Source organism: Chaetomium fimeti, assembly GCF_033439085.1.
Source record: "Chaetomium fimeti strain CBS 168.71 chromosome Unknown B0H64scaffold_9, whole genome shotgun sequence".
Lineage (NCBI taxonomy): Eukaryota > Fungi > Ascomycota > Sordariomycetes > Sordariales > Chaetomiaceae > Chaetomium > Chaetomium fimeti.
The window spans coordinates 310,604-333,786 of record NW_026944337.1 but is presented as its reverse complement, the minus strand read 5'-3'; the positions used below and the strand labels follow the sequence as shown (position 1 = coordinate 333,786).

General features: G+C 57.0%; 7 protein-coding genes across 7 annotated transcripts; 4 read left to right on the top strand and 3 right to left on the bottom strand.

Moving 5' to 3' along the window:
* Positions 1–241: 241 nt before the first annotated feature.
* Positions 242–1,423, top strand: B0H64DRAFT_330262 (uncharacterized protein; the record flags this gene model as incomplete). Its single annotated transcript, XM_062800927.1, has 2 exons — positions 242–748; positions 851–1,423. The coding sequence occupies 2 exons, from the start codon at positions 242–244 to the stop codon at positions 1,421–1,423; spliced, it is 1,080 nt and encodes a 359-aa protein (XP_062655029.1).
* Positions 1,424–2,134: 711 nt separating this feature from the next.
* On the top strand, positions 2,135–3,279 carry B0H64DRAFT_469271 (uncharacterized protein; the record flags this gene model as incomplete). Its single annotated transcript, XM_062807792.1, has 3 exons — positions 2,135–2,733; positions 2,899–3,069; positions 3,205–3,279. The coding sequence occupies exons 1-3, from the start codon at positions 2,266–2,268 to the stop codon at positions 3,277–3,279; spliced, it is 714 nt and encodes a 237-aa protein (XP_062655028.1). The 5' UTR covers positions 2,135–2,265.
* Positions 3,280–3,459: 180 nt separating this feature from the next.
* B0H64DRAFT_409187 (Alpha/Beta hydrolase protein) lies at positions 3,460–4,994 on the bottom strand. The gene has a single exon (XM_062804697.1). It carries the CDS (start codon positions 4,753–4,755, stop codon positions 3,667–3,669), a length of 1,089 nt encoding a protein of 362 aa, XP_062655027.1. The 5' UTR covers positions 4,756–4,994; the 3' UTR covers positions 3,460–3,666.
* Positions 4,995–6,663: 1,669 nt separating this feature from the next.
* B0H64DRAFT_377708 (uncharacterized protein) lies at positions 6,664–7,129 on the top strand (the record flags this gene model as incomplete). The annotated part of the gene is made up of 2 exons (XM_062802540.1): positions 6,664–7,068; positions 7,118–7,129. The coding sequence occupies 2 exons, from the start codon at positions 6,664–6,666 to the stop codon at positions 7,127–7,129; spliced, it is 417 nt and encodes a 138-aa protein (XP_062655026.1).
* Positions 7,130–8,089: 960 nt separating this feature from the next.
* On the bottom strand, positions 8,090–8,388 carry B0H64DRAFT_446159 (uncharacterized protein; the record flags this gene model as incomplete). Its single annotated transcript, XM_062806893.1, has 2 exons — positions 8,090–8,203; positions 8,293–8,388. 2 exons carry the CDS (start codon positions 8,386–8,388, stop codon positions 8,090–8,092), a joined length of 210 nt encoding a protein of 69 aa, XP_062655025.1.
* Positions 8,389–9,761: 1,373 nt separating this feature from the next.
* B0H64DRAFT_409182 (P-loop containing nucleoside triphosphate hydrolase protein) lies at positions 9,762–14,325 on the bottom strand. Its single transcript, XM_062804696.1, has 3 exons — positions 13,328–14,325; positions 12,584–13,277; positions 9,762–12,533 (listed from the first exon to the last, which is right to left on the bottom strand). The coding sequence occupies exons 1-3, from the start codon at positions 14,058–14,060 to the stop codon at positions 9,848–9,850; spliced, it is 4,113 nt and encodes a 1,370-aa protein (XP_062655024.1). The 5' UTR covers positions 14,061–14,325; the 3' UTR covers positions 9,762–9,847.
* Positions 14,326–14,595: 270 nt separating this feature from the next.
* B0H64DRAFT_348767 (armadillo-type protein) lies at positions 14,596–23,007 on the top strand. Its single transcript, XM_062801389.1, has 4 exons — positions 14,596–14,848; positions 14,946–17,029; positions 17,088–22,349; positions 22,418–23,007. Exons 1-4 carry the CDS (start codon positions 14,716–14,718, stop codon positions 22,967–22,969), a joined length of 8,031 nt encoding a protein of 2,676 aa, XP_062655023.1. The 5' UTR covers positions 14,596–14,715; the 3' UTR covers positions 22,970–23,007.
* The last annotated feature ends 176 nt before the right edge of the window (positions 23,008–23,183 follow it).

Genomic DNA, 23,183 nt, shown 5'->3' with positions numbered 1-23,183 from the left:
CGTCACAACCCCTGCGTTCATTGCCAACAACGCAACGCAATTGGATCTCGCATCAGGCAGGAAAGATACCTCTGTGCAACACATTCTGCTAAACGCCTCTCCCGAACGGGATGAAGTGCTGCGCCTTGCCCAGTTCGCGCCGCTGCTTTTAACCCCCTCTTTCTTCGCTTCCATTCTTCTTCCCGTCTTCCAACGCACTACTGCCCTTCCTTCACGCCGTCGCTTTTACGCTTAGATCACCATGTCCGACTCATTTGATCATGTCAAATTCCTCGATTTCCACAACTTGACGAATGAAACAACCGAGGCATATACGGCACACTACCAATACAACAACCAGGTGTTTTCCGTCCTCATCAGCACTACACCACCTGACGGATACGACAGTCAAGGGGCGATCGAGTTTCTGTGGATCGAACGCTTGTGGGATTTGTCGTCCCACCATAGTAACGTCCATGCGCAGCTCCTGAGGCAATTGGATGGTGAACTCGAGATCGCGAGAGAAATCCAGGATGTGGTATTTCCCATGTTCGAACATCTATCGTCGTCTTCGACACCCACAGCTTCCGAGTCGGACCGGATTGGAAATACCGTTGCGGAGTATCTGTTTCCTCATCGCATCAACCTTGAAGTGGTCACGAAGGAAGGAAAGCTGGAGGTTCTTTCTGGTCATCATGAGGACCTGGACCGGGCCCGCATAGCTATCCCCTGGAGTGCTGTCCGCGAGGCTGGTGTCGAGCCGGGTTCTGTTCCTACTTTTGATGCACACCACGTGTCACTTGGTAGCAGACTCGTTACGACCCCTGAACTGGTGGAAGTCTTTAACATGTCGGTTGTCGGGATGGATCAGGAGGTGGTTGGGAAACTTGGACGGAGTATGGGGGAATTCCGGGTTTCTATGAAAAGGGAGATAGAGATATACGGAAAGCTGAAGAAGTTGGATTTACATCCCGAGGCCAGGTTCCCTGAGTTCAAAGGTGAGAAACATCCAAGACCAGCCTTCACATTCCTACTCTCGCGCTCACTAATGTGTTTTATAGGCTTGATTACGCATAACGACGACATCGTTGGCTTCATCGTCGCCAAGATACCGACCAAATACCCAAGCTTGCGTCCCGTCATCGATGGCCAAGGGGAGACCGCACTCCCTGCTCTGCCGCTGAGGATGAAATGGGCAGCACAGATCGAGCAGGCCGTAACAGAACTGCACCGCAACGGCTTGGTATGGGGGGACGCAAAACCTGGCAATGTTGTTATTGACACCGACGACAATGCCTGGGTCCTCGACTTTGGGGGCGGCGGTACAGACGGCTGGATGGAAGAGTCAACATACCAAACGGAGGAAGGGGACTTGAATGCTGTAGCAAAGATGAAGGAAATGTTGTTGCGCAGTGACGATGCCAAGGGGGCAGCAGGGTTGTAAGCCCATCGGACAAACATGTCAGATGGGCATACCAGGAGCCTATGAAAACGCGGCGCTTCTACATGCTCTCACCTGATTAACACTGGGACTGCTCTACACACCTTGTTTATTTTGCTTTAGGCTGTTTTCGCTCCGCTCCAGCTGAGATCTGGGCCCTGGCCTTCCCCGGATTCCTGCCGGCCCCCGCATCTTTTATATGATCTTCCCCCCTATTGCCAGCAACCGGGTTCTCGCCAGACCCTTCCCCACCAGGTGCTTCTCATTCATTTTACTGGGTGGCTCTAGTCTCGGCCGTGCCTCGGTGTACTAGACCCCATTCCAACAATTAGTGTGAGTAAGAAACGACCGATTGGTTGGCTAATCCCGTACTATGCTGTCGTCCAACACCAACTAATAGGCGCAGGCATGTACTTGGGACCCTGACCAGCAACCTTGAACCGCTTGTGTGGTTGTAGCTGAAACTGCTCACGACCGAGGTCCGATAACTCGCAGGAGGACGGACCCTATACGGTGAGCCGAAAATAGAGGCGAGCAGAGTATAAAGGGTCAAGATATTATATTGGAATCAATGTGCGCCGGCCGCGGAATGCTTGATATTGGGTCGACAGTGCCTATGTGATGTTGGCCACTGCACCATGTTGTTTGCCTTTCGGGGGGAACTAAAGCGCAAGAAAGGACTGGCACACTTATGTGTAATTAACGACAGACCAACCATCCCAGTACGTGTAAGTGACATGTCATTCCAGAAGTTGCGTCCCACATCTAGGCCGTTCTTCATGGCCAGAAATAGAAACAGCTTCAAGCTCCCATCGGGTGGTCGCTTTTTCGAGGTATAAAGAACCATGACCATAATCTTGCCTCACACTCCAACGCGTTCACTATCCGCTATTAGATATTCAGCACCCAAAACAACAATGCAGCTCATCAACATTCTTGGCTTGTTCTCCGGCCTTGCCGCCGCAAGCCCCGTCATCGTCGACAACCTCTCCGACGCCCCCTCCGGCCATGAAGTCCAGATTGTCGGCCTGGCCTTTGCCGGCTCGGGCTGCCCTGCGGGCACGGTGTCGGGCCAGCTCTCGTCGGACCTAACGACCATCACGCTGCTGTACGCCGACTTTGTGGCCCAGGCGGGCAACAACATGTCGCCGTCGAACTACCGCAAGAACTGCCAGCTCAACGTCAAGCTCAAGTACCCCTCGGGCTGGCAGTTCTCCGTCTTCAAGGCCGACTACCGCGGTTACGCCCAGATCCCAGAGGGTGACACGGGCACCTGCAAGGCCACCTACTACTTCTCGGGCGACACACGCCAGGTGGGACAATCCTATACCCAACCTCCCCTCCCCCCCTTTACCCTGCTACCCTAAACCCCTGAACCCCCAACCCCCTCCTCAACCCCCAAACCCCTCCTCAACCCCCAAACCCCTACACCCCCAAACTGACTAACCACCCCCCCTATACTTGCCCCCAACCAACAGATCTCATCCACCATGACGATCCGCGGCCCCTACGACGACAACTACATCAAGACGGACCAGTTCGGGGTCGAGAGCACCGTGTGGTCGCCGTGCGGCCTCGAGGGCTTGCTCAACATCAACTCGGAGGTGCGGCTGTCGCCCATGGACGGGACCAAGCCGGCCCTGATGACGGTAAGGTCCCTCGGGTCCGTCGCCATGCGGTGGCGGCGTTGTTGAGGGGTTCCCCCCCCCCTGGGGTTGTTTGTTTTTAAGCTGCGCAATGATGATGTGGTGGTTAACAAAAGTGTTGTTGCTCGTGTGGTGTAGGTCGACTCGACGGATCTGCGGTTCCAGCAGGTTCACCATCTGCAGTGGCAGGTGTGTGAGGAGAGTGAGGATTGAAGGGGGCGGGTACGCCTTCACAGTTGGCGGGGGGGGGGGGGAGGTGATGGGAGCTGAGAAGAGGCGGCATTCCAGTTGAGTAAGGGGTGGCTCTATTGATGTATCAATGAAGTATTTCCGGTTACCTACCACGTACCTAGTCAGCAGCGGAATATGTCAAGACATGGGCTCCGACACTTTGCGCTCCTTGCGAGTGATAGCCACCTCGAGATCGGGAAGTAACTTAGCCACTATCGGGTGCGTATTGGGGATACTATGAGAGGCACCCCAATCATCTGGCTGTCTCGCATATCTCATGGCCATTGCCGCCTTTTAACTGAACTACCGCCACCCTTCTATCCTCCTTCTCGCCATTTCCCCTTAAGTCCACCCGCCGACGTGAACCCCTCACTTCGACAACAACCACTTAAACCCCTCCATAGTATCCTCAGTCCTCTTCTTCGACGCCTCCAACTCCGGATACATATCCCACCAGCAATGCGGATACCCACTATACAAGTCCAGCCGCGTCGGCACACCACACTCCTCCCGCAACACACTCTCATAGATCAGCCCATCATCCCGATTCACATCCATCCCACAAACCTGAAAATACGCCTTCGGCATCCCAACATGACCCCTCTTCACATCCCCCTCACACCCAGCCTGCACAAACGGCGCCCAAAGCGGCGATTCCACGTCCGGCGCCACCGCCTCGGTAACCGCGCGGATGAACTGCCCATCCACCACCGGCGCGTCCGCATTCTGCTCGCGCGACAGGTACCGCCCCCTATACTGCACCGGCACCCGCCCGGCATCCATAAACGCCCCGCACGCGAAGAACAGCCCCGTCAGCGGCGGGCTCAGACCAGCATCGCGTGCCTGGTGAGCGACAACATCAGCGAAGTTCGCGCCCGAGGACGCGCCGCCCACGATGAACCCCGCGGCGGCGTCCGCACCGGGCGGGAGTAGTGTACGTTCGCCTAGGGGTAGCGCGGCGTCGTGCGCGACGGCCTGTAGTGCCGCCCAGGCGTCGTGCAGCATGGCGGGGAAGGGGTCCTCGGGGGCTTTGCGGGTGGAAGGGAGGACGACGGTGGCGTGGTGGGTGAGGGCGAGATGGCGCGCGAGTTTGAGGTCAAATTCGGGGAAGCCGAGGACGTGGATGCCGCCGTGGAAGAGGAGGATGATGGAGGATGGCCCGGAGGATGGGGCGGCGGGCTGGGTGACGGTGGTGGTGGGGTGGCAGATGAGGATGCGGGATGGGAAGCCTGTGCTAAGGGTCACGGTGTGCTCCGTCTCGGTGATGTTTGCCGAGCGGGTTGAGGCGAGCTGAGCTTGGAGGCCGGGAAGGCTGCCCTCGACGATGCGCTTGAGCGTGGGGACCTCGGCGGGCATGGAGCCGGGCGGAGAACCGCGGGCTTTCCAGGCGGCTTCGAAGTCGGGGTGCATGATGCCGGTGGCGAGGATGTCCTCGGGGGCTTTGGGGACGGCGGTCATGGCGAGAAATTTAAGGGGGGGTTTTGAAGGTTCGTCGTGAATGCGATTGACAAGACGGCAGCTTCAACATCCCAGGTACCAGGTACCTGTGTTTATGCAGATACACGAAGTGAACGCCAACGTGCGCTCTTCTTATACCTTAATTATGCCGAGAACACCAAGGATACCTCACCACCAGTCGAGATCAACAACACAGCTTTTGAACGATTTGAACTTTTAATATGGTGTTCTGATGCCGGCTCCGAAGGGCCTTGCAGACACGCGAAATACGTTCGGTAACCCCCATTGGGTATCTCTCACGCTGGCTTGGCTCCCCCGAATCGGGCGTCATGCATTCGGGCTGACTCACTCGGCGGTTCTCGAGAGCTGAGAGGAGCTTTCGGAGCATGGTGCTGGTTCGACACCCTTCCCGGGCCACAGCTTCTAAATTCCTCGTTCCCCCGCTTCCCACAATTCCAGTTCATTCTCAGCCCTGGAAGACGGATAGATTGACAGGCCGAAGCGAAGAGACAGACCGTACTCGGTGCTGCAACCCAAACAGGCGTTTCTTCCCGTGCTAAGCAGTCGGCCATCCTGCACGAACGAATACGGTAATTAATAAAAGACAAGAAGATATATGACCGTGAAACAATATGATATCTTCCATGTCATCTTCAAACTTGTCATTCACTCAGGAGAAAAACGAAGAGAAGAGAGAAAAGAGAAGAAGTTAGAAAAGAGGAGAGGAGAGAAAAGAAGTGAGAAAAAGGAAGATGAGACAAAACAAGAAAAGACAAAAAAAAAGAAACCCCGCGACAAAACAAAAGAAGAGAAACGAAAAGACAAGACAAGAAAACACAAGAAAGAAAAACCCCTAGAGAAAAGAAAAGAGAAGAGAAAAGCAAAGACAAGACAACAAAAGACAAGAAAAATAAGAACTCCATTCTAGACCTATACGAGGTCAAGTCCGGATGCAGTTTCAACCTCTATGGCCATAAAGAACACAATTTCCCAAGCCCTCTAACCAGCTTTCCCCTTCTTCTCAGCACGGAGACAACTACAGAGGCTGAAGTGACGGAAACGAAGGTCAATTAGTATGGTATTACGGACATAATACTTGCAAATCCAAAGTCAATGCTGGGGCCGACATTGGCGCATGCACGTACGTCCCCAAAGACAAGAGCCCCCCCTTCGGGACCAGAAACTTGCGAATCCTGTGGTTGACACGCTAGGCTGCGAGATGTAACAACTCGCCACGACGTCGAGGTATTTCAAGGCAATATGGTGTCTCTAGGCGAAGTGGTCGGTCTAGCGGTATCAGTTTGATGTTTCGGAATCTGGGACCTTGGAGGCTTCGGAAGTTGCAGATATTACCCATCTTTGTGGCCTTGATCACCGCGAGTGTGAGCTCCCATTTGTTCAACTTCCCGCCAACCCGCCTGAACGCGCCAGGCCTTTTAGCAACGGACTACCGCTCATGCCAGTATGCCCCTTCCCGCGTGCGTTTCCAAAGGAAGTGAGGGAAGTCGGATCCCTCTCCAGACCGCTCGAGGCCAGTCACTGGACTATCAAGATCGAAGTTGCCCCATTTGAAGGTGTAAGGAAAGGAGACAGCGTCTTGGCCACTACTGCCGTTGCTGGCCAAAGAGAACTTGCCGATATGTTGACAGCTTTCCCGTGAGGGTTCCTAAAGGACGTTGCCGCTTAAGCTTTGTATAATATGCCTTCCCTCCGCGCTGCTGGGCGAAGTCAGGGAAGGCGTACCGGCCTCGATACACCCATATATATAATTGCCGTGCCCTCAATTGCCTCTGACAACTCCATCTTCACTTTGAACCACCTGCGACAACTGACGAAGTCATATCAACCGTGAAAATTTCGGATCCAACTGCTGTTAAAAACCGAAACACCACCCAGCTACGTTCTCCAATGTCGCAGTACTCTGCTAACGAAATCGGCTTGACCGCGCAGGACGAAGAGTTCCGTGCGGCCTCGACGCAGTACCTTGCCCTCCTCTGCGTGGCGGTAGCGCTCAAGTTCTCGGGCTCGTCCCCCGTCGCGAACGATGTCAACAAACTGATGAACCTCGTCGCCATCCTCCTTGGCGTCTTTGGTTCACTCCTGGCGTACAACGTCCGCGTCGGTGCTTTCAACCCGCCCCGAGAAGACAGCGACCCGCCCCCTTCGCCGGTAGCCATGATGGCCTGGAAGTTGTACAGGTGGTTGGCAATTTGGCTCGTCGTGCCCGTCACAGTCCTCACCGTCGCCGCATACATACGGTGGATGTGGGACCTCGGTCGTGTCCCAGCTTGGCGTTGGGCAGCTGCGTCGCTGGTCATCATTTTTGTTCTGTGTTTACTCGGTGTGTTCCTGGCCTTCCCAGACGCGGTACTAAGCAGCTTGCGCACAGTTCGAAGATTTCCGGCCTTTTTAGGCGATGGTTGGCCCCATGACCTCCTGGAAAGGGGGCACAATCCAGATTTCCAACTACCGATTTCGCATAACGCGACAGCAGCCCAGACGTCTGTTTCGTCTGAAGCGGTAGCTGCCTCGTCAGTCCATTCGACGATTTGGGTTTCTGCCCGATCCTCTCCGAGTCCGTCGTCTTCCCGATCCCCGACCGTATCGACGCAAGCAGGCCCATCCCACACGCAGAACGTCGCCGGAGGTGAAGGCCTCGCTGGCAATACCGAGGGGGGACAGTGATGATCGTGGGAGGCCGATCCGTCCTAGTCTCTGGAAGATGAAATGGTCCGTCCGACAGGATGGTGCCAACACAGAGACGTCCCTTTGGCAATGGGTTTTTCTCCCCGCTCTCGTAGCAAGGGTTTCCCATAGGGAGACAGAGTGTGGGCTCTGGCTGGCCATCTGGCTGGTTTGCTTCTGTCTGGCGTGGCGCGGGGCCGCCAACAGGGCATTCTCCTTTCTTCACGTCATCCATACCCTGTGGTATAGGAGCTTGCCGACGGAAGATGTCAAGAGTTTCCAAAAGGGCCTTTTCCTCACTGAGGTTTTCCCGGAAACTAAAAATTAGCTCTCATGGCTTGTTGTTGACATGTCGTGCCTTAACCGGGCCATCCGAAAAGGGTGGATAGCGATCAACAACCTGCCATTACCTCGGTCGGTTTTCCCTCGTCAGAGGTTTTCCCCGAGAGGAATCATTACTCAGAACTGAAATTACAAGGACGCTCGCTCGTCTTGCCCCTCAAACCAGCCGCCACCCTCATTGCATCGCATCGTATCGTGACCCTGTACCGTGCCGCACCGCCATCACCCTCATAACTAAGTGCCCTAACAACCCCCGGAAACTCCGGACTCCGCCCCTTCCTCTCCATGCCCCGCCCCCATCGCGCTCTCAGCACAAGCGGAAGTTGCAGCGGCCCTTGCAGCACGAGAAGCCGCAGTAGTGCGTCATGCCGCCGCCGCGCAGCGTCATCTCGTTCTCCATGGTCGGGCGCGGCTCAGAGCGCTGAAAGCGAGAGCGCAGTTTGCGGTTAGTCTTGCTGTTTGTGAGGGGGGAAATTGTGGGAGAAGGGGGGAGGATAATGCCTCACTCACCGGTTGCGTTGCGACGATGGTCTTCCCGTCTTGCAGCGGTGCGGGGTTGGCGGCCTCCATGGGCGCTTGCAGCTTAGGCTCGTTGACGGTCGGCATTTTGTTTGAAGGTTTGATGAGGGTGTTGTGATGTTGGGTTTGAGTGTTGGAGTTGTGTGAATGAAGCGGAGTGTTGGTGAGAATGCTGCAGGCGGAGGACGGTGTGTGGTGGTGATGGTTGACCGAGGAAAATAGGTGGCTGTGAGACAAGGAAAGGCTGGGGAGAGGAGGTTGAAATAGAGTTGCGGTGTGAGACGAGGGTAATATGTAAGCGCCCGGGGGAGATGCACGAGGGTCGCGAGCTGACGAGGGCGCCTGACTTCCAGGATGGGTTAGGGGATTGAAATTATCGTGGGACCTCCAGATTGGTTGGTTGGGTGGCTGGAGAGGTGTGTGACATCAGGAGAGCATTTGATTCGCACGAGCAGGGAACCGGGTTTCAGGGCTGAACGCGGCCTCGGCTGAAGGAGGCGCTGTGCCTGGAGATCAGGGGAGACGGAGGAAGCGGAAGGAGAAAATATAAAAAGGGATCCGAGGGTTCCGTTGGCAGCGGGACAAAAGAAAATGGAAGACGAGATGAAACCTCTCTATCTACGGATAGGTAAAAAGTGGAAGAAAAGAGGGAAAACCATGAAAGAGAGGGAGAACGAAAATAAGGGGGCTGGGAAGCAAACCCGCCCAAAGATGAACGGACAATTCGAGAACATCATCAACAACGCTATTCCAGGATCCGGACAAATCACCAACCACTCCAAAACCTCGAATATTACGCTTGATCACAGGCCCTCAGCTCCAACCAATCCCATCCACGCCAACGTAACCTATTACCTACAATACCGTATGCAATGCATTCACCACCGCTGAGCCAGGTCTATCCATAGCCGTCTGTAAAGAACACAAACTCCCCAACGACCGAGCATGTCCAACCTCGAGCCATCCGTGTCCGCTCTCCGTAGACAGGACCACATCCTCCAAGCCCAGTGACCGCCCGTCCCCGTCAAACGAGGGATGAGATCTGAGCCCAAGCAACCCCGCCCGCCCCCACAGCAGAGCACAGCACAGCGCCATCAAGCCCGCAACCTCCCCCGCGACACAACCAACCCGGCTCAACAGCGCCTCTAACGCTCCGCCGCCGCAGCCGCAGCAACCGCCCTCTCGCGGTTCTCCTGCGCCAGCGCAAAGACGCGCTGCCAGACCTCGAGCCAGCGCTCGTGCTGGGCGGTGGGCAGGCGGCCCGGGTTGCGGAACGCGCGGGTGAGCATCTCGCGCAGGCGGGCGCGCAGCACTTTGAGCACGAGCATCGACTTCCAGTCCGGCAGGGCGAAGCGCGCGCGGTTGCCGTCCAGCACGAAGACGCCCGCGTACAGGTCCGCGCGCACGTCGCCGCAGAGGAGGGCGACGGCGAAGGGGTCGGTCGCCGTGGTTTCGTGCGCGTTGTAGAATCTGGGTGGGGGCAGTGTTGGTTAGTTGGAGAACTCAGCGGGAGGAGGGGTTGTTGTTAGAAGAGGTAAGGGGGTGCTTACGCCTTGGACTGCATGATGTGGTAGTAGCTGAGCCAGCGCAGGTCGTTGAAGCCCTTGTTGACGCTGCTCGGGTGCAGGCTGATGGACTGGTTGTTGCCGACGTTGCGCAGGCCCTTGCTGCCGGGGTCACGGACGAGAAGTTTGGGGTAGAAGCTCCAGGCGATGACGGACTGCGCGACGATCTCGTTGTCGCTGTTGCTGTTGACACGCTTCGGGACGTCGAAGAAGGCCTGGTGGCGCCGCCGGCCACTGAACCGTAGCTTCCTGAGCGCCTGCCGCTCGGCTTCGGTGAGTTGTAGGAAGCCCGAGTCGGCGACCGCAACGAGGAGTTGACCCTTAAGGTCTTCGATATTGGCGAGAGTTTGGGGCGCAAGGAAGTTTTTGCGGCAGAACTGAAACTCTGCCCCACCGGACGTTGTGGACTGGCAAACGCGCTTCCAGGCCGTGTATGCGTTGTAAACTGTCAGTAGGTCTGAGTCGCCCTTACGGAAACCCCTGCGAATGGTGTCGGCTTGGCTCCGCTGACCAAAGGGCGCAACAAATGGGGATTTGGACGAGAGGATGGCGGCCACAGTGATGGCCATGTCGAGGCACTTAAAGACGGCACCCATAAGGATGAGCTTTCCGAGGAATACGTCTAGGGGCAGGCGTGCAAGCTGGAGACCAAGTGGCGTTAGCTCCTCGGTCGTGGACGTCAACGCACGAACATCGACAAGAGCATCGATAGCCCGACGAATATTCTTCGCCGACGGCGGGTCCAGTGCCTGGCTCAACGTCTCCTCGATACCTCCGATCTTACAGATCTTGACACGAATAGCCAGATCTTGGAGTGACAGACGCAGCATCTCGGGTGTCTGCTGGTCGTTCATTGAGGTATCGTGTCGATACTTGGTGAAGAGATGGAAGCAAAGACCCTCTTGCACACGGCCAGCACGGCCACGGCGCTGCTTCGCGTTGGCGCGGGAGATGAACGAGTCAATGAGCCGTGACAGCTGCCGCCGCTCATCGAAGCGCATCTCTCGGTGCTTGCCCGCGTCGATGACGCATGTCACGTCGGGAATAGTGATACCCGTCTCGGCAATGTTGGTAGCCAGCACAATCTTGCGCATCCCTGGCGGCGGCACAAGGAAGGCTGCCTCTTGCTCCTCGCTGGCAATCGACGAGTGCATCGGATACACAAGCCAGTTGTCGGCAAAAGTCCGATCCCCGAGGAGCATGTCGTTGAGCGTGCGAATTTCAGCAATACCGGGGAGGAAGACCAGAATGGCTTTGCTGAACGAGGCATAGTCTGGGTCAACAGCAATCCTCGAGATCAGTTGTACGATCAAGTCGTATTCCATCCGGTACTCGTCCATCTGAGCGAGCGTGTTTCGGGTGCGGGCTGAATACCCCTTCAGCCCCTTGAGCAACTCGGGCTTCGACGACGTATCGACCTCTGGTTCCACATCGTCATCGAGCTCTGTGAGCTTCTCCTGGCTCCGTTGGTCGACAGTATATCCCGTCAACTCGATTGCGTCCTCAAGATATGCAACCCGGACGGGGAAGGTCCGCCCCGGAACCGTCAAGACAGGCGCGCGATCCAGGTAGTTGGAGAAGCGCTCGGCGTCGACCGTGGCTGACATCAGCACGACCTTGAGGTCTTTCCTCCGCAACAACAACTTCTTCAGCACAATGAGCAGGAAGTCGCTGTCGATAGAGCGTTCGTGGACTTCGTCAAGCACCAGATGAGTGATGTCTGCCAAATCGTTGGATCCCTCCAACATGCGCATGACAATACCGGTCGTGGCGTAAACAAGGCGGGTCTCCCTCGCCGTGTTGGATTCGAGCCGGATGGAATAGCCGACGAGCGACTGGTTCGTACCAAGCTCAGACTTGGTCTCGCCGAGCTCCTCGCTTACACGTCGTGCCAGGGAGATGGCCGAGATACGCCGCGGCTCTGTGCAGTAGATCTTGCAAGGTTTGCCTTGAAGCAACTGGTGCTCTAGTAAGAACGAAGGTACCTGTGTACTCTTGCCGCACCCAGTCTCGCCGCAGATAATAACCACCTGATTTCTGTCGACAATGTCGACCACCTGTTGCCGGAACTGCCACATGGGCAGCTGTGTGCGTGATGCCAGCATATGCTGATACCTTGGTGAGCTACTCTTTTGCAGCCAAATGTTTTGGTAGTATTCGGGTCCGTAAGGCTGCCGCTTTGCTCGTTCATGGTCAGACTGATCCGAGTCTGGTTGGTTCTTCGACTGTCCGCGACCCTTGAACCCCTGGATGAGTACGCCATCCTCCAGTTCTTGCTCCACCCTCTTGCGTACGAGATCCCGGATATGCCTGAGGATGTCGCGGTCTGCTGCGTCAAGCTTGTCCTTCTTAGCACCCGAGTACTCGGACCACAAATCCTTCCAGGTGGCAGGTAGCCTGAGCGCCACTTTCTCTTCCTTAGGCGAGGACCCGAAGACGCAAAACAGTGCGGTGGTCGCGATGAAGGCTTCGGACTGCTTTGCGTCGGGTGCAGCAATGGACTGCATCTTGTAGACAAATTGAGTGGGTGATGTGAACACTTCAATCTCGGGAATATCGGGAGCAGGTGGGACCTCTTGTGGTTTCGACCAGACGATATTGACGGCGTGTCGATTCGCAAAAGCAACATCGGAAAGGAGATGGTACGATATCCGTACGGACGAATCCCTACAAATTATTAGCGCGGCCTCACTACGACATAGAACAGGGGCTCCAACCTCGATCGGCAGGCCTCTTCCAAGGCCCGCATAGGGGTCACTCCGGTCCATTTTCCAAAGTCCCGGATGATGAGCTTTGACCCATCCGCCCCATTCACAACCGTGTTCGTCTTCCCCGTCACAGGATCAACCTCGCTGACCGGCAGCGTCGCAAACAAGTCGGCCAGCGCGTCATCATCGTCATCCTCGGCGAGGATTTCAGCCGCGATGCGCTCAGCTTCCGCGTTGACATCGTTCGAGTCGTCTGGCACCTCAGTCTCCTCCTGGGTCTCCGTCGGGGTCTCCTTCCTTTTCTCCTCTGCCCTTGCCGCGGCGTACTCCTTCTCCAGGGCTATCCTCTTGTTCCTCCATTGCTGTTCAGCCACGTACTTGTCGAACAAAACGTCCCTCTCGACGCGAGCAACCTTCGCGAGCAACAGTGCTTCTTCCGGGTCGTCAGAGCTATCTGGTTTCCCCTTTGCTCCCTTACGCTTGTTTGTGTCCTGGCGAGGGCGTTGGATCGCAAATAGCTTCGTCTTGGTATCAAGATAAAATGGAAGCAGCTGGTCGGGTTCGATCTCTTCATCATAGGTGACGGCGGGCCGTTTCGGGGAGGCTGGACGTGACGTGAGTGCGCCGCCCTTCAACTTGGTTCCAAGGCGGGGATCGATCTCGAAGGGTGTCCCTGACCTAGAGGGCGTATCCGTTGGCGTATCTACAGCAATGCGGTCAGATATGCAAAATGAAACATGTAGGTTGCCATACCTGTTTGCGACTTGGACCCTGTCCTGCGCCCCGAGTAATCCGGGAGGTCTTCCTTGGAGCATTCCCTCGCGAACCAGTCCAGCACCTCTTCCAGTCCCCAAATCAACTCGCTTCTGGAATTGTATGGGATGTTAGGCGCGATATCCAAAACAAACTGTAGTGCCGGCTGTATCCTGTCCTCTGGAAACCCCGAGTTCTCCAGCGTCTCTTGTAGGGTCCACAGCCGAATGATCAGGTCTTCTTCTGGAGGTAGTCTACTAGCTGCGCCCTCGGACGAGACACTGGAAGCTGCAAATCGACCCTCCGCCTGTATCAGACCCAGAATATGGTCCATTAACTCTTGTGGAAGCCATTTTTTGATGTTGAGGGTTTCGGCGGCGTTTCGGAGCAGTCGTCGGTCCGTTTCGAGGCGTGTCTTTTGCCGTTGAGAGTCCTTCCTAACTTTCTGTGCGTATTTTTCCACCAGAAGCTGCAATGCTGACTCTTCAAGCTGCCTCTCGAATTCTTCGGGGCTCAGCTGCTCTGCTGGCGCTTTCTGTTCGGTCTTGGTGTTGTTGGTCGTTTGTTGCGGGGCATCCTTCGTTGGCGGGGTGGCATCATTGACCTTGCCGGCCGGGGTATTATCGCCCGGATCTTCAGCGGGGTCAACTCGGGTTTTCGACGCGATCGAGGTGGTCGCAAAGCCTCGCGCAGGGTTGGCGGCGGGCTTCTTCGCTTTCTTCTTGCCGGCCATGGCGATGAGATTCTGCTTCAGAAAACGCGATGCCGACAGTGAGTTGTAAAGCGGAGAATGGCCGGGGTTGTTTCCACCGACCAAGACGTCAGTGAGGCCTGAAGCTGCTCGGAAATTTTACGACTCGGGCAGCAGGCTTCCAGGGTTTGCAATGCGGAACACGACCGCCTACCGTTTCAGGGACTCAACCCCACACACAGCAACGGATGTGGGGGTTGCTATCCTCACAGTGGCATGCGTTCGAGCTCGCCGAACTAGAATGGATCGTTGATCCCGAAAGCTGCTTATCGAGGGAAGTGGAAGCTAAATGTGAGGAGGAGCAAAGATCAAAGTTGGAGATGAGGGGACAAAGTCCTCGTCAATCTGTTGAAGATGCTTGCCAATTCATGGCCGTCTGCAAGCAGGGGTCGTGTGCCAAACTGTAAACAAACCCCCTGAAAGCGCAATTCACACTGTCTGTGTAGCCAGCAGCGCCAGCCCCTCCCCTCCAACACAAGAGCAACCCACTTTCGAAATGTGAGTCCCCGCCGAAAATCAGCTTCTGGATGAATCACGGCCCAAAACAAAACGGGGCCAGCAACACCTCACACAAGGCTGCGGGTTTCTGCCACCCGGCCATGTCATTCCACGACCCCGTACAAGAACCGAACGAAAAATGACTGAACCAGGTGCCAACGACACGCCTGGCAGCTTCGATCTCGAACAAGCCAAGGCTGCACTGACCTCGTCGTCGACAACTTCCCGGATCGCCCAATTGCGGGGAGTTGACGAGAAGCTCTCGCAAAAGGGTAAGTGCCCGGGCATGCACTCCCTCAGAATTGGGTTTGGGGGTGGGGGGGGACAAGAAAAGGGCCAGGCTAACCTCAACTGTTTCTATTGCTATAGCCCTCGACAGGACAACGACTCTCGGAATCCTCAAGGTGCTCTTCTGGACACATGCCTTCTATACCGACCGACCATCTCGACAAGCAGTACAAAAATGTCTGGTATCGCTATGCCAAGTAGGGAATACCGACATCCTCACACCTCTCGTTGCCGCGATCCGCCAGGAGGCCCAGAAACCAGGGATTGCGCCTGACAGTGCGTTTGTGCTAGTAGAGTGGTGCAGCCTGTTGACGCAGAACTTGTCGGGCACACCATTATGGGACAAGTTCGGCAAGGATGTCACACTGGCTACGGCCGATGGCCTGGACAAGTGCCTACAACCCACAGCAAAGGGGACAGTAGGCACGTCGGCCCTGGTCATCACAAGGCGGGGCCTCCGAAAGCTGGCCTCAGCAGACCAAAAGGGGATCGATGCCGCCATCCAACTCCTGGCCGCCAAGGGAAGCCAACCCGTCGCCAAACATGCGGTGCTGCTGGGGGCTATTGCGGGCGTCTGCTCTCGCAAGCCAGAAGTGAAACCCGTCGTTGAGGGGTTGAAGGGCCAGTACTTCGCCTTCTACATTCGCGAAATCGTCGGGTCACGGACACCGATTCCCGCCCATCTCGCGGACGGCCTTGCCGATTTCTTTTCCGCCTTTGCCTCGCTTGAGGATCTCGAAAAGGAGGTGTTCCCGGCGCTGGAGAAGGGCTTCCTGAGAGCTCCCGAGGTGGTGTTGAACGACCTGATCACGCCCCTCGTGCGCTCCGTGTCTCAGTTTGACCTGTCCAAAGCCCTGAGCGGACGCTTCATCAAGCCGCTACTATCCAACATCAAATCATCCAATGCCGCCATCCGCAGCGGCGCCGTGGCAGCCTTTAGAGCGATTTCCTCCACCTGTCAAGACCCCGCGCTTCTAGAACCGGTCGCCGACGAAGTTCTTGGGCCCTTGAAATCTGGCAAGCTTGCCTCCGCCGACCACAGGGTTCTTCATTCAGAAATGCTGGTTTCCCTGCCCTCGTCGAAAAGCATCGCAACCAAGATTGCTTCCGGACTTCCTGCCGTAGTCGGCAAGGAGGCAAATGAGGCGGCCCTGAGTGCCGAGACTCTGGCTCTAAACGCCAGTGCCGCTACTCTTCTTCGCGATACCGAGGTGCCGAAACCACTCCTGGATGCATACGCTAAAGGCCTGGCCGATAAAAAGCCACCAGTACGGCGGCTTTGGATTCTTCGTACTGGAGATCTCCTACAGAAGTTTACCGAGGATGCTCAAGGGGAGCTATCCAAAGGGGCAGTGGCCTTTGCCGAAGCCACCGTCCCACCCCTCCTGTCCGCGTTCAATGATGTTACCGCAAACCCAGTGGCCGCCGCACAGAGTGGGCTTGTCACTGGGGCACTGGTGGTATGTGGCCTCGGAGCTCTTCTTAGCCGCCTCGAAAGCGCCAGTGTACAATCACTGGTGAAGAAGGCATCCATACAAAAGAACAGCTTGGCTGTAGAGCCAAAACCTTCGTTCCTACTTAATCAACGGATATACAGCAAATTCACTGAAGACGACCTCAAGTGGCTCTGTCGTGCTCTGTCCGAGATAGTACCCGCCCTTGACTCCAGCTCTGACGCGGTCAAGGTTGCGTGGGCGCAGGCCTATCTCTACCTCGTTTGTTCGACAGCCTCATCTCCCGCTGTGCGCCGGCAGGCCCTCCAGGCACTTTCCGATCTCTGTGCTCGCACCATCGGCGGTGAAGGAGTCTCTGTTTCGGCAGCAATCATCAATGGTGTATGGCATTGGGTCGAAGCCACGGAAACGGCCGAGAAAGAGAGTGCAGCCGTGTTGGCCAAATCCGGCAATTCCAACCTTCACCTAGTTCTCAGGTCGATCTGCCTTACCCCTCAAGAGTTTGGGGACCGAGCCGGCCCTGGAGTGGACAAGTCCCAACTCGAAGCTCAAATGTGCTCTCTCCTCGTACTAGCTAAGCCCCAACTTATCCCTCGGGCGAGCTGGATCCAGCTCTGCTTGCGGGTGGAACTGGACCCTGGTGACTTGGCGAAGAAGTACGAGGAGCCTTTGATCCAGGAGATTGTCGGGCGAACCGGGTTCGGCCAGAAGGTAATACATCCCCCCTGTGTCATTCCCTTGCATCACCGACCCGTGCTAACAGACACAGTCCGAGTCCGCCAAAAGTGCGGCTTACAGCGCGGCCGCCGAGCTCGTCTTTGTCGCCCCCGAAACCATGACCCCTCGCATCATTGCCCTCATTCGAGAGGACCTTGACGCTACCCAGCTTCAGGGAATTGGCCCTCTCGAGGCCGCCATCTTCCGCACCCCTGAAGGGACGGCGTTTGTGGATGTCCTCGCGAAGAAGCAGAACGTCGTCCCAAATAAAAACGTCAAGGACTACGACACGTTGAAGTGGGAAGAAGAACTAAGGGCACAGTTGGCCCAAAAGAAGGGCACGCAAAAGAAGCTCACCGCGGATGAAACTGCAAAAGTCAACGCCCAGCTTAAGAAGGAGGGCGAGATCCGCGAAAATGTCCGGCAAGCCGCTGCCAAGTTGTTGCGCGGCTTCGGCATTGTCAAGGGTCTCGCAACTGGCCCGCCCTCGGATGCCAGCCGCTGGATGGGTCCTGCTGTCCACGCTACTCTGGCGTCTATCAACGCAGGAGCGTCGCTCATCACTGCAGAAACCGGGCCGATGGCGCTCATCTCCTGCGCAGGCCAAGCTACTTCGCGCCTTGGAACCATCCGCCCATTCATCGGAGCGGCCACGTTGCGCGCCCACGAGGTCTCCGCGCTCCCGGAATCCCTGACCCAGGAGCCCTTTGAGGATGTAGTCACAAGAGTGCTCTACCGTCTTCGCTTTGCCGGCGAACAGCGGCCCTTCGACCCCGTCACTCTCATCTATATCCTACCGCTTGTTATGTTGGTTCTTGAGAAGGGGGGCTTTGGCGCCAACGCCGATGACCGAGATGCCCAGTTGGTCCTTGCCATCGAGACCCTATCCTTCCACACGAATGTTGCGGCAGACGAGGTCATTCCGCGCGGCGAAATCCTCCATGCCCTCATTTCCTCGATGGAAAAGTACAGCCAACACTACAAGATCATCAAGGACTGTTTCTCTGACATGGTACGGTGCGTCGCTCCGAATATGACCATCGAAGAGACCGGTGTCCTATCGCGCGGCACCATCGTTCCCAAGGCCAGCGTGCGGACCGCAGTGCTGCAAGCAATCAGCGCCGAGGTCGACATGAGCGAGGCGGGCGTGTCGGAAGAGATTTGGGTTGCGTGCCACGATGACATCGAAGAGAACGTGGATCTTGGCCGCGAGATCTGGGAGGAGAGCGAGTTCCAAACATCAGAGGAACTTGCGCACAAGATGTTGCCCTATTTGGAGAGCAAGGACACCCAGCTTCGGCGCGCCGCTGCCAAGTCCCTGGCGGAGACATCCAGCGAACACCGTACCGTCATCACCCCCGTTCTCGAGAAGCTCCGGGCGTCGTATGTCGAACTCGCAAAGCCGCGCGTTCAACAGTTGGACGAGTTTGGCATGCCAAAGAAGATGGACCTGTCGGATCCTTGGGAGGCACGACACGGCATCGCCATGGCCTTCAGGCACCTTGCTCCTCATCTAGAGAAGTCACAACTCGAACCCTTCTTCAACCTTCTCATCGAGCAGGGCCCGCTCGGTGACCAAAACGCAACGGTGCGTGGCGAGATGCTTGACGCTGCCAACACCGCCATCGAAGTCCATGGCAAGGGCATTCTAGACAAGCTTATGAAGACGTTCGAAAAGACCCTGGAAGCGCCTGACAAGCACTCGGAGGCTGCGGACCGCGTCAATGAGGCCGTCATCATTATGTATGGTGCACTAGCCCGCCATCTGAAGCCTGGGGACAAGAAGATCCCCGTTGTCATTGAACGGCTCCTTGCAACTCTAAGCACGCCGTCCGAGGCAGTGCAATACGCCATCGCCGAATGCCTTCCGCCTCTCGTCCGGACCTGCGGTGACAAATCGGCCAAGTACTTCGATCAGGTCCTCGAAACAATGCTGACGTCCAAGAAATACCCCGAGCAGCGTGGAGCCGCCTATGGTCTGGCAGGTCTCGTGCTTGGCAGAGGTATCAGCGTCCTAAGAGAGTACCGCATCATGATCACCCTCAGCAGTGCTCTAGAGAATAAGAAAGAGATCAACCAGCGGGAATCTGCCATGCTGGCATATGAGCTTCTCTCTACCATTCTCGGCCGACTTTTCGAGCCGTATGTGATCCAAATCGTGCCACAACTGCTCACAGGATTTGGCGACGGCAACGCCGATGTACGCGATGCTGCGCTGGCAGCAGCCAAGGCATGCTTCGCGTCGCTAAGTTCGTACGGCGTCAAGCAAATCTTGCCAACGCTCCTGGACGGCCTTGACGAGGACCAATGGCGCAGTAAAAAGGGCGCATGCGACACGCTCGGTGCCATGGCTTATCTTGACCCCCAGCAACTTGCTCAAAGCCTGCCGGAAATTATCCCGCCGCTGACAGCCGTCTTGAATGACAGTCACAAGGAGGTTCGATCCGCTGCGAACAAGAGCTTAAAGAGATTCGGTGAGGTTATCACCAATCCCGAGGTCAAGGGCCTCGTCGACATCCTCCTCAAAGCGCTCAGCGACCCGACAAAGTACACCGACGAAGCTTTGGAATCGCTTATCAAGGTCCAGTTCGTGCATTACCTCGATGCCCCGTCCTTGGCCCTTGTCAGCCGCATCCTCCAGCGCGGCCTCGGCGACCGGTCCAACACCAAGCGCAAGGCTTCCCAAGTCATTGGCAGCTTGGCACATCTCACTGAGCGCAAGGACCTTATTGCGCACTTGCCCGTGCTTGTGGCCGGCCTCAAAACCGCCGTTGTCGATCCGGTGCCGACTACCCGTGCGACTGCCTCTCGTGCTCTCGGGTCACTCGTAGAAAAGCTCGGCGAGGACGCGCTGCCGGATCTCATCCCCGGTCTCATGCAAACTCTCAAGTCCGACACCGGTGCTGGCGACAGACTCGGTTCTGCCCAAGCACTCAGCGAGGTTCTCGCCGGCCTGGGTACATCAAGGTTGGAGGAGACGCTCCCTACCATCCTACAAAATGTCGAATCTACCAAGTCGTCCGTCCGCGAGGGTTTCATGTCGCTATTTATCTTTTTGCCCGTCTGCTTCGGCAACAGCTTCGCCAACTACCTCGGCAAGATCATCCCACCCATCCTCTCTGGTCTTGCCGACGACGTCGAGACCATCCGTGAGACGGCTCTTCGGGCTGGTCGGCTGCTGGTCAAGAACTTTGCTGTACGCGCAGTTGACCTACTTCTCCCCGAACTGGAGCGTGGTATGGCCGATGACAGCTATCGCATCCGTCTCAGCTCAGTCGAGCTTGTGGGCGACCTGCTCTTCAACCTCGCGGGCATCAAGGCCAATGACGAGGAGGAAGAGGAAGAAGAGGACCAGGAGGTCACCAGAGAAGCTGGTGCGTCCCTCCGCGAGGTCCTGGGAGAAGAGAAGCGGAACAAGATCCTCTCCGCGCTGTACGTCTGTCGCTGCGATACTGCCGGTTCTGTGCGCTCCGCTGCCGTTAGCGTGTGGAAGGCCCTGGTTCACAGCCCGCGGATGCTCAAGGAGTTGGTCCCTACACTCACCCAGCTTATTATCCGGCGCCTGGGCAGCTCCAACATGGAACACAAGGTTATTGCCAGCAACGCCCTTGGCGAGCTCATCCGCAAGGCCGGCGACAGCGTCCTGGCTACACTCCTTCCTACACTCGAGGAAGGGCTACAGACATCACACGACGTGGACGCCAAGCAGGGCATCTGCCTGGCTCTCAAGGAGCTCATCTCATCCGCCTCGCCAGAGGCCCTCGAAGACCACGAGAAGACGCTCATCTCGGTCGTGCGCACAGCTCTCACGGACTCAGACACCGACGTCCGCGAGGCCGCGGCCGAGGCGTTCGACTCGCTGCAGCAAATCCTCGGCAAGCGGGCCGTCGACCAGGTTTTGCCTTTCCTCCTCAACTTGCTCCGCTCCGAGGAAAACGCGAACAATGCGCTTGCCGCCCTTCTCACCCTACTTACCGAGTCTACACGGTCCAATATCATTTTGCCGAACCTTATCCCTACCCTCATCACGCCACCTATTTCGGCCTTCAATGCCAAGGCGTTGGCCTCCCTGTCCAAGGTCGCCGGTGCTGCTATGAACCGCCGGCTGCCGAACATCATCAACTCGCTCATGGACAACATTGTCAACTGCACCGAAGAGGAGCTACGGAAAGACCTCGATACCTCGTTCGACACGGTCATCCTGTCCATTGATGAGTACGACGGCCTTAATGTGGTCATGAACGTGCTGCTACAGCTCATCAAGCACGAGGACCACCGCAAGCGTGCCGCAACGGGCCATCATCTTGCCAAGTTCTTCGCGGCGTCGGATGTGGACTACTCGAGATACAACCAAGACATCATCCGCGGCCTCCTAATATCGTTCGATGACAGAGATATGGACGTTGTCAAGTCGGCATGGAGCGCACTACAGGAGTTCACGAAGCGACTCAAGAAAGAGGAGATGGAGGCCCTTGTCCAGTCCACGAGACAAGCACTCCTGCACGTTGGTGTTGCAGGCCACAACCTGCCCGGCTTCGAGCTTCCCAAGGGCATCAACGCCATCCTGCCCATCTTCCTGCAAGGTCTCATGAATGGTACAGCGGATCAGAGAGTATCGGCTGCCTTGGCCATCTCGGACATCGTCGACAGGACGAGTGAAAGCTCGCTCAAACCATTCGTCACGCAGATTACTGGTCCGCTCATCCGTGTGGTCTCGGAGCGCTCTACCGAGGTCAAGTCGGCCATTCTCCTCACTCTCAACAACCTGCTCGAGAAGATGCCCACGGCGCTCAAGCCCTTCCTGCCTCAGCTGCAGCGCACGTTCGCCAAGTCGCTCGCCGATACTTCGAGCGACGTCCTTCGGAGCCGGGCTGCCCGCGCACTCGGCACGCTTATCAAGTTTACCCCGCGTGTCGACCCTCTCATTGCCGAGCTGGTGACGGGATCCAAGACAACCGATGCCGGCGTCAGGACCGCCATGCTCAAGGCGTTGTACGAGGTCATCAGCAAGGCGGGCGCCAACATGGGCGAGAGCTCGCGCACGGCCGTCTTGGGGTTGATTGATACCGAGACCGACGAACGCGACACCGCGATGACTGTGACCAACGCCAAGCTGTTCGGCGCTCTCGTCAAGAACGTGTCGGCAGAAGTGGCGACCGGGCTGCTAAAGAACCGAGTCATGACGCGCGACTTCAGCAACTCGAGCGTCCTGGCCCTGAACGCCGTGCTCCTTGAGAGCGCGGACACCCTGTTGGACTCGCCCCTGGCAGACGACCTGCCCGAGCTGCTGTGCCAGGGGATGGAGAGCAAAGATGTAAGCAGGCCCCTTCTTCTGTCTGCCGTGTGAGAGAGCAAGACAACAATTAACACAACCCTTCGCAGCCCTCGATCGTCGACAACTTCATCGTGGCCACAGGCAAGTACCTGCTCAGCGACGCAGCCAAGCCCTTCGAGAGCACCAAGGCCATCTTCACGACGCTCGCACAAACAATCCCGCCCGGCGGACCGACCGACTCACGCCGCCTCGCGCTGGTCGTCGCGCGCACGCTCGCGCGCGCCCACCCGGACATGGTGCGCCCGCACCTCGGCATGCTGGCCCCGCCGGTCTTCGCCTCGGTCCGCGACGTCGTCATCCCCGTCAAGCTGGCCGCCGAGGCCGCCTTCGTGCAGCTCTTTGCCGTCGCCGACGAGGAGGCGAAGGTGTTTGACAAGTGGATTGCTGCTGCCGCGGATTTGCAGCCGAATGTCAAGCGCAGCATGCAGGACTACTTCAAGCGCGTTGCGCTGCGGCTGGGCGCGCAGGTCAGGGAGCGCCGTGAGGCGGAGGGCGGTGCCGGGGGGTTGGGCCTGGCGAATGATGAGGTGGAGGATGAGAAGGAGATTATGGCGGTGGGGAAGGTGGATGTTGGGTCGGATGTGTTTTCGGCGGAGTAGATAGGTAGGTGGGTGGTTGATGGGGGGGTGTCTGTGTCTACATGGGTGTCTGGGGGGGGTGTTGGGGTGGTGAAAATTGATGTGTTTTTGGGTTGAATGCCGTTCTACTCTGGTGATAATTGTGAACCCAAAAATCCGTGAGGTTAGGTGCCATACCGAAGCGCAGGATGCAGCCACGGTAAAAGCATCTGCAAATTGAGCTCCCAGACGGATC